Here is an 8,755-nt window from a genome sequence, read left to right as displayed (position 1 = left end):
TTCTTGCCAATTCATTAATGTAGATGTTAAATATTGTTGTGCAGCCCTGTTTCACTCCCCGTCCCTGGGAGAAGTCTGTTTGCTTGTTGCCAATTCATTAATGTAGATGTTAAATAGTATTGGACTTATTGGGCAGCCCTGTTTCACTCCCCGTCCCTGGGAGAAGTCTGTTTGCTTGTTGCCAATTCATTAATGTAGATGTTAAATAGTATTGGACTTATTGGGCAGCCCTGTTTCACTCCCCATCCCTGGGAGAAGTCTGTTTGCTTGTTGCCAATTCATTAATGTAGATGTTAAATAGTATTGGACTTATTGGGCAGCCCTGTTTCACTCCCCGTCCCTGGGAGAAGTCTGTTTGCTTGTTGCCAATTCATTAATGTAGATGTTAAATAGTATTGGACTTATTGGGCAGCCCTGTTTCACTCCCCGTCCCTGGGAGAAGTCTGTTTGCTTATTGCCAATTCATTAATGTAGATGTTAAATAGTATTGGACTTATTGGGCAGCCCTGTTTCACTCCCCGTCCCTGGGAGAAGTCTGTTTGCTTGTTGCCAATTTTAACCGCACATTTGTTTTTAGTGTACATTGATTTTATAAAATCATATGTTTTCCCTCCAATACCACTTTCTATTAGTTTATAAAAAAAATACCTTAGTGCCAAATTGAATCAAATGCTTTCTTGAAATCTACAAAACACGAGAAGATTTTGCCTTTGTTTTGGTTTACTTGTTTATCAATTAATGTGGAGGGTGTAAATGTGGTCTGTTGTACGATAATTTTTTAGAAATCCAATCTGGCTTCTGCTCAGGACGTTGTGTTCGTCAAGGAAATGATGTAGTCTGCTATTTATAATACTGCAGAGAATTTTCCCCAAGTTGCTGTTAACGCAAATTCCTCTAATTATTTGGGTCAAATTTGTCTCAATTTTTATAGATTAGTGTGATCAATCCCTGGTTCCAAATATCGGGGGAAAATACCTGCAGTGAGGATAATGTTGAAGAGTTTGAGTATAGCCAATTTGAATTTGTGGTCTGTATATTTGATCATTTCATTTAAAATACCATCAGCACCACAGGCCTTTTTGGGTTGGAGAGTGCATAGTTTTTCTAATAATTCTTCTTCTGTAATTGGTGTATCCACAGGATTCTGATAGTCTTTGACTGCCGATTCAAGGATTTGTAATTTTTCTTGTATATCTTTTTGTTCTGGGCTCTTTGTTATATTGCTGTAGAGGTTTGTAAAGTGATTTCTCCACATAAGTATATCCCTCTCTCTCGCTGTGTCGCTCTCTCGCTATATCTCTCTCGCTGTGTGTCTCTCTCGTTCTTTCTCGCTGTCTCTCTCTCTCTCTCTCGCTGTGTCTCTCTCTCTCTCTCTCTCGCTGTGTCTCTCTCTGTCTCTCTCTCTCTCTCGCTGTGTCTCTCTCTCTCTCTCTCTCGCTGTGTCTCTCTCTCTCTCTCTCGCTGTGTCTCTCTCTCTCTCTCTCGCTGTGTCTCTCTCTCTCTCGCTGTGTCTCTCTCTCTCTCTCTCTCTCTCGCTGTGTCTCTCTCTCTCTCTCTCTCGCTGTGTCTCTCTCGCTGTGTGTCTCTCTCGTTCTTTCTCGCTGTGTGTCTCTCTCTCTCTCTCTCTCGCTGTGTCTCTCTCTCTCTCTCTCTCTCTCTCTCTCTCTCTCTCTCTCGCTGTGTCTCTCTCGTTCTTTCTCGCTGTGTCTCTCTCTCTCTCTCTCTCTCGCTGTGTGTCTCTCGTTCTTTCTCGCTGTGTCTCTCTCTCTCTTGCTGTGTGTCACTCTCGCTCTCTCTCGCTGTGTCTCTCTCTCTCTCGCTGTGTGTGTCTCTCTCTCTCTCTCGCTGTGTCTCGTGCTCTCTCTCTCGCTGTGTCTCTCACTGTGTGTCTCTTTCTCTTTCTCTCGCTGTGTATGTCTCTCGCTCTCTCTCTCACTGTGTCTCTCTCTCGCTGTCTCTCTCACGGTGTCTCCTCTCTCTCTCTCTTGCTCGATGTGTGTCTCTCTTTCTCTCGCTGTGTGTCTCTCTCTCTCGCTGTGTGTCTCTCTCTCTCTCTCGCTGTGTGTCTCTCTCTCTCTCGCTGTGTGTCTCTCTCTCGCTGTGTGTGTCTCTCTCTCTCGCTGTGTGTCTCTCTCTCTCGCTGTGTGTCTCTCTCTCTCTCTCGCTGTGTCTCTCTCTCTCTCTCTCGCTGTGTGTCTCTCTCTCTCTCTCTCGCTGTGTGTCTCTCTCTCTCTCTCGCTGTGTGTCTCTCTCTCTCTCTCTCGCTGTGTGTCTCTCTCTCTCTCTCTCTCGCTGTGTGTCTCTCTCTCTCTCTCGCTGTGTGTCTCTCTCTCTCTCTCTTGCTGTGTGTCTCTCTCTCTCTCTCGCTGTGTGTCTCTCTCTCTCTCTCTTGCTGTGTGTCTCTCTCTCTCTCTCTCGCTGTGTCTCTCTCTCTCTCTCTCGCTGTTTGTCTCTCTTTCTCTCGCCGTGTCTCTTTCTCTCGCCGTGTCTCTCTCTCGCCGTGTCTCTCTCTCGCTGTGTCTCTCTCTCTCTCTCTCTCTCGCTGTGTGTCTCTCTCTCTCTCTCTCGCTGTGTGTCTCTCTCTCTCTCGCTCTCGCTGTGTCTCTCTCTTTCGACTGTGTGTGTGTCTCTCTCTCTCGCTGTGTGTCTCTCTCTCTCTCGCTGTGTCTCTCGCTCTCGCTGTGTCTCTCTCTTTCAACTGTGTGTGTGTCTCTCTCTCTTACTCTCGCTGTGTCTCTCTCGCTGTCTCTCTCCCTCTCTCTCTCTCGCTGTGTCTCTCTCGCTCTCGCTCTCAAGGGCTTTATTAGCATGGGAAACATATGTTAACATTGCCAAAACAAACAATAAAAATGTACAATGAACATTACACTTCCAAAAGAATAAAGACATTACAAATGTCATTTATATATACAGTGTTGTAACGATGTGCAAATAGTTAAAGTACAAAAGGGGAAAATAAATAAATATGGGTTGTATTTACTATGGTGTTTGTTCTTCACTGGTCACCCTTGTGTCAACAGGTCACAAATCTTGCTGCTGTGATGGCACACTGTGGTATTTCACCCAGTAGATATGGGTTTATCAAATTGGGTTGTTTTCAAATTATTTGTGGATCTGTGTAATCTGAGAGAAATATGTCTCTCTAATATGGTCATACATTGGGCAGGAGGATAGGAAGTGCAGCTCAGTTTCCACCTCATTTTGTGGGCAGTGTGCACATAGCCTGTCTTCTCTTGAGAGCCATGTCTGCCTACGGCGGCATTTCTCAATAGCAAGGCTATGCTCACTGAGTATGTACATAGTCAAAGCTTTCCTTTTTAATTTTTTTTATTTATTTCACCTTTATTTAACCAGGTAGGCTAGTTGAGAACAAGTTCTCATTTACAACTGCGACCTGGCCAAGATAAAGCATAGCAGTGTGAGCAGACAACACAGAGTTACACATGGAATAAACAATTAACAAGTCAATAACACAGTAGAAAACAAAGGGGGAGTCTATATAAGTTTGGGTCAGTCACAGTGGTCAGGTGTTCTGCCACTGTGTACTCTCTGTTTAGGGCCAAATAGCATTCTAGTTTGCTCTGTTTTTTTGTTAATTACTTGACACATTGAAAAGAATTATCTTTGTGTTTTCTCATGATTAGATTGGGTCTAATTATGTTTCTCTCGCTCTCTCTCTCTCTACCCCCCCAGTGAGCGTACAGTGCTGCTGTTGAACCCATCTTTGGGAGACAGGCTGGTGGTGAGCTCCACAGACCAGCTGATCACTGCCTACGAGCCCCCAGAGGAGGACAAGGAGCAGGCCGTCACCTGGGCTCTGTCTGAAGGCCTGGAGCACAACATGGGACACCGCCTTACCCTCACCCACCCCAAAGTAAGACACACTACCTCTCCCTCTGAGTAACCCTCACTCCTCTTAGGTAAGGGTCATCCCAACTCCTGCGTCAGTGGTCAGTCCAGCATCTATAGCTCCATGAATTTGAAGCTGGTTACATTTCTCCAGCCCGATCCCTCAGCTGGTTACATTTCTCCAGCCCGATCCCTCAGCTGGTTACATTTCTCCTGCCCGAAACCTGAGCTGGTTACATTTCTCCAGCACGATCCCTGAGCTGGTTACATTTCTCCAGCCCTATCCCTCGGCAGGTTACATTTCTCCAGCCCGATCCCTCGGCTGGTTACATTTCTCCAACCCGATCCCTCGGCTGGTTACATTTCTCCAGCCCGATCCCTCGGCTGGTTGCCAGAAAAGTGGAGGATGGATGCTTTGTTTTTCTTTCAATCCAAGATTGCCCCTTTAAGGCCACAGGTAACTCAGAATGTTAGGGATATAGTGAAGAAGACAAACACTCAGATGGAGATACTGAGAACCCTATGATGACATTCAGACATATTTTTTGTCTTTACCCCAGAAACCTTTTTAGTCCAACAGCTGGAGGAGGCTTTTAAAGAAACACCAGAGTAGATTGTGGTTCGCCTTTTTCCTCAAGTAAATGGAAAGAAACATATAAGAGAAGAGCTTTCTAGTTTTTCCAATTTAAAATAGAGTGGAAAGAAAAGCTTTGACAAAATTGACACAGATGCACATGGCATTTGGAAAGACTGCAACAGTGATGCTAGCTACCACCCATATTTTCACGTTTCTGTATTTGGCTTAGCTATAGTCCTAGGTGTATTATAACAAATATGTATTAAAACTATAATGTATTACTGTAGTAATGATAATAGTACTGTATAGTAATAACAGTAATATAAATGTTGTTTTGAATTGTGATAATATAATTCATATTGAATCATACTTAAATCCTCCGCTCTTCCTTTCTCTCCTGTCTCCCTTCCACCCTCCCTTCCCTTCCACCCTCCCTTACCCTCTCCTTCTTCCCTTCCCTTCCACCCTCCCTTACCCTCTCCTTCTTCCTTCCCTTCCACCCTCCCTTACCCTCTCCTTCTTCCCTTCCCTTCCACCCTCCCTTTACCCTCTCCTTCTTCTCTCCTTCTTCCCTTCCCTTCCCACCCTCTCTTCTTCCTTCCCCTCCACCCTCCTTACCCTCTCCTTCTTCCCTTCCCTTCCACCCTCCCTTACCCTCTCCTTCTTCCTTCCCTTCCACCCTCCCTTACCCTCTCCTTCTTCCCTTCCTTCCACCCTCCCTTACCCTCTCCTTCTTCCCTTCCCTTCCACCCTCCCTTACCCTCTCCTTCTTCCCTTCCCTTCCACCCTCCCTTACCCTCTCCTTCTTCCCTTCCCTTCCACCCTCCCTTACCCTCTCCTTCTTCCCTTCCCTTCCACCCTCCCTTACCCTCTCCTTCTTCCCTTCCCTTCCACCCTCCCTTACCCTCTCCTTCTTCCCTTCCTTCCACCCTCCCTTACCCTCTCCTTCTTCCCCTTCCCTTCCACCCTCCTTACCCCTCCTTCTTCCCTTCCCTTCCACCCTCCCTTACCCTCTCCTTCTTCCCTTCCTTCCTTCCACCCTCCCTTACCCTCTCCTTCTTCCTTCCCTTCCCTTCCTTCCACCCTCCCTTACCCTCCTTCTTCCCTTCCCTTCCACCCTCCCTTACCCTCTCCTTCTTCCCTTCCCTTCCACCCTCCCTTACCCTCTCCTTCTTCCTTCCCTTCCACCCTCCCTTACCCTCTCCTTCTTCCCTTCCTTCCACCCTCCCTTACCCTCTCCTTCTTCCCTTCCCTTCCACCCTCCCTTACCCTCTCCTTCTTCCCTTCCTTCCACCCTCCCTTACCCTCTCCTTCTTCCCTTCCCTTCCACCCTCCCTTACCCTCTCCTTCTTCCCTTCCCTTCCACCCTCCCTTACCCTCTCCTTCTTCCCTTCCTTCCACCCTCCCTTACCCTCTCCTTCTTCCCTTCCCTTCCACCCTCCCTTCCTCCTTCTTCCCTTCCCTTCCACCCTCCCTCCTCTCCTTCCCTTCCCTTCCACCCTCCCTTACCCTCTCCTTCTTCCCTTCCCTTTCCACCCTTCCCTTCCACCCTACCCTCTCCTTCTTCCTTCCACCTTCCCTTACCCTCTCCTTCTTCCCTTCCTTCCACCCTCCCTTACCCTTCCTCCCTTCCCTTCCTTCTCCCTTCCTTCCACCCTCCCTTACCCTCTCCTTCTTCCCTTCCTTCCACCCTCCCTTACCCTCTCCTTCTTCCCTTCCCTTCCACCCTCCCTTACCCTCTCCTTCTTCCCTTCCTTCCACCCTCCCTTACCCTCTCCTTCTTCCCTTCCCTTCCACCCTCCCTTCCACCCTCCCTTACCCTCTCCTTCTTCCCTTCCCTTCCACCCTCCCTTCCACCCTCCCTTACCCTCTCCTTCTTCCCTTCCCTTCCACCCTCCCTTCCACCCTCCCTTACCCTCTCCTTCTTCCCTTCCCTTCCACCCTCCCTTCCACCCTCCCTTACCCTCTCCTTCTTCCCTTCCCTTCCACCCTCCCTTACCCTCTCCTTCTTCCCTTTCCCTTCCACCCTCCCTTCCACCCTCCCTTACCCTCTCCTTCCTTCCCTTCCCTTCCACCCTCCCTTCCACCCTCCCTTACCCTCTCCTTCTTCCCTTCCCTTCCACCCTCCCCCACCCTCCCTTACCCTCCTTCTTCCCTTCCCTTCCACCCTCCCTTCCCTTCCACCCTCCCTTACCCTCTCCTTCTTCCCTTCCTTCCACCCTCCCTTCCACCCTCCCTTACCCTCTCCTTCTTCCCCCTTCCCTTCCACCCTCCTTCCACCCTCCTTACCCTCTCCTTCTTCCCCTTCTCCTTCTTCCCTTCCACCCTTCCACCCTCCTTCCACCCTTCCACCCTCCCTTCCACCCTCCCTTCCACCCTCCCCTCTCCTTCTTCCCTTCCTTCCACCCTCCCTTCCCTTCCACCCTCCCTTACCCTCTCCTTCTTCCCTTCCCTTCCACCCTCCCTTCCACCCTCCCTTACCCTCTCCTTCTTCCCTTCCCTTCCACCCTCCCTTCCCTTCCACCCTCCCTTACCCTCTCCTTCTTCCCTTCCCTTCCACCCTCCCTTCCCGTCCACCCTCCCTTCCACCCTCCTCCAGGCAGTAAAGCAGGTAGTTTGGCACGGTAAGGGTGACTACCTGTCCAGCGTCATGCCTGACAACAGCAGCAACCTGCAGGTGCTGATCCACCAGGTGAGCAAGCGGCGGACGCAGAACCCCTTCCGCAAGAACAAGGGCCTGGTGCAGTGCGTCTCCTTCCACCCGCTGCGGCCCTACTTCTTCGTGGCCACGCAGCGCTACGTGCGCGTCTACAACCTCATCAAGCAAGAGCTGACCAAGAAGCTGATGACCAACTGCAAGTGGATCTCCAGCATGGCCATTCACCCTGGAGGTTAGTGCTCTGTCACAGGTCCCCTTCAGAGAGGGGAGTATGTCCTACTGTAACGCCTGTGGAGATGGCTAAATGCACCACCAATAAGCTGGGATTTGATGGTCATTCTCAAGTGGAAGGAAGGTGGTGATATATGAGTGAAATGCATGTTTTCTGTAGTAACACTACTCCTGGCCAGGTGATAACCTGATCTGTGGCAGCTATGACTGCAGACTGGCCTGGTTTGATCTGGACCTCTCTACCAAACCGTACAAGATGCTGCGGTGAGGCATTTCCTATACATTCTCATGTATTCATTTGTAATTATTGATTGCCAATGAATACTAGTCATTGACCACGTGACATGAGGCCTGGGTTTTATTGGTTCTGAAGTCTTTTGTCTGTTTTGGCGACCCAGGCACCACAAGAAGGCCTTGAGGGGCGTGGCTTATCACAGGAACTACCCCCTATTCGCCTCTGGTGCTGATGACGGAAGCGTGATCGTCTGCCACGGCATGGTCTACAAGTAAGTCACATCACCCAATCACACCTGCTGTACCAATAGAATAAAACACCTCCTCTTCACTGTCTCATGTCTGTTTTTCACCATCTCTCCTTTCCTCTGTCGTTCTCGCTCTCTCTCTCTGAAGATGTCATGTTGTTTTTCCCCCTGCGTTCCTTCTCCAACTCGTCGAAATGTTGATGCGTATCCTACAAACCATATTTCCTGATTGGTACATTTTATTTTGGCTGTATAACCGTCAAGAGGTTTTAAATGAAGAAAAACAATACTGTAGAATATTGTCTGTGTTCAGTCTTCTGCACTGTCATAACTCTATCCATCAATCTCTCGTTCTCTTTCATTCTTTCTTTCTAGTGACCTGCTCCAGAATCCTCTCATTGTACCAGTCAAGGTACTGAAGGGTCACCAGATCACCCATGATCTGGGGGTCCTAGACGTGACCTTCCACCCCACCCAGCCCTGGGTCTTCTCCTCGGGGGCTGACACCACCATCCGCCTCTTCACCTAAACCACCTTGGTCACATCTCAAATCACACCCTATTCCCTATCTAGTGCACTACTTTTGACCAGAGCAGTTTGACAAAAGCAGTGCACTACAGTATATAGGGATACCTTTTTTATCTCAAATGACACCCTATTCCCTATATAGTGCACTACTTTTGACCAGAGCAGTTTGACCAAAGTGGTGCACTATATAGGGAATATGGATACCTTGGTTACATTTCAAATGGCACCCTATTCCCTGTATAGTGCACTACTTTTGACCAGAGCCCACATAGGGCTATATCTGAGCAATATGTGTACTGTATTTAAGACACTTCCCAGTCTCCTCCCATGTCCTCTGACAGCTATCCCTGACGGAATAATCAAATCAAGTGCCTGACATCATGTATATTATCCTCATGTTTAGTACTTTTTCCAAGCTAAGAGAACATC

The 8,755-nt window shown here is 48.7% G+C and overlaps 1 protein-coding gene across 2 annotated transcripts in view; it reads left to right on the top strand.

The window, feature by feature from the left end:
- Positions 1 to 8,461, top strand: part of bop1 (BOP1 ribosomal biogenesis factor) — a 135,013-nt gene extending 126,552 nt beyond the window's left edge. For both annotated transcript variants that reach the window (XM_024395400.2, XM_024395399.2), the window contains exons 12-16: positions 3,694 to 3,874; positions 7,026 to 7,317; positions 7,496 to 7,580; positions 7,715 to 7,822; positions 8,174 to 8,461. In XM_024395400.2, coding sequence (XP_024251168.1) covers positions 3,694 to 3,874; positions 7,026 to 7,317; positions 7,496 to 7,580; positions 7,715 to 7,822; positions 8,174 to 8,327 — 820 coding nt within the window. In that variant the 3' untranslated portion in view covers positions 8,328 to 8,461. The remainder of the gene's footprint in view (positions 1 to 3,693; positions 3,875 to 7,025; positions 7,318 to 7,495; positions 7,581 to 7,714; positions 7,823 to 8,173) is intronic.
- The last annotated feature ends 294 nt before the right edge of the window (positions 8,462 to 8,755 follow it).

This window comes from Oncorhynchus tshawytscha, linkage group LG31 (assembly GCF_018296145.1).
Source record: "Oncorhynchus tshawytscha isolate Ot180627B linkage group LG31, Otsh_v2.0, whole genome shotgun sequence".
Classification (NCBI taxonomy): domain Eukaryota; kingdom Metazoa; phylum Chordata; class Actinopteri; order Salmoniformes; family Salmonidae; genus Oncorhynchus; species Oncorhynchus tshawytscha.
Note: the sequence above shows the minus strand (reverse complement) of the source record. Positions and strands in the feature narration are given on the sequence as shown.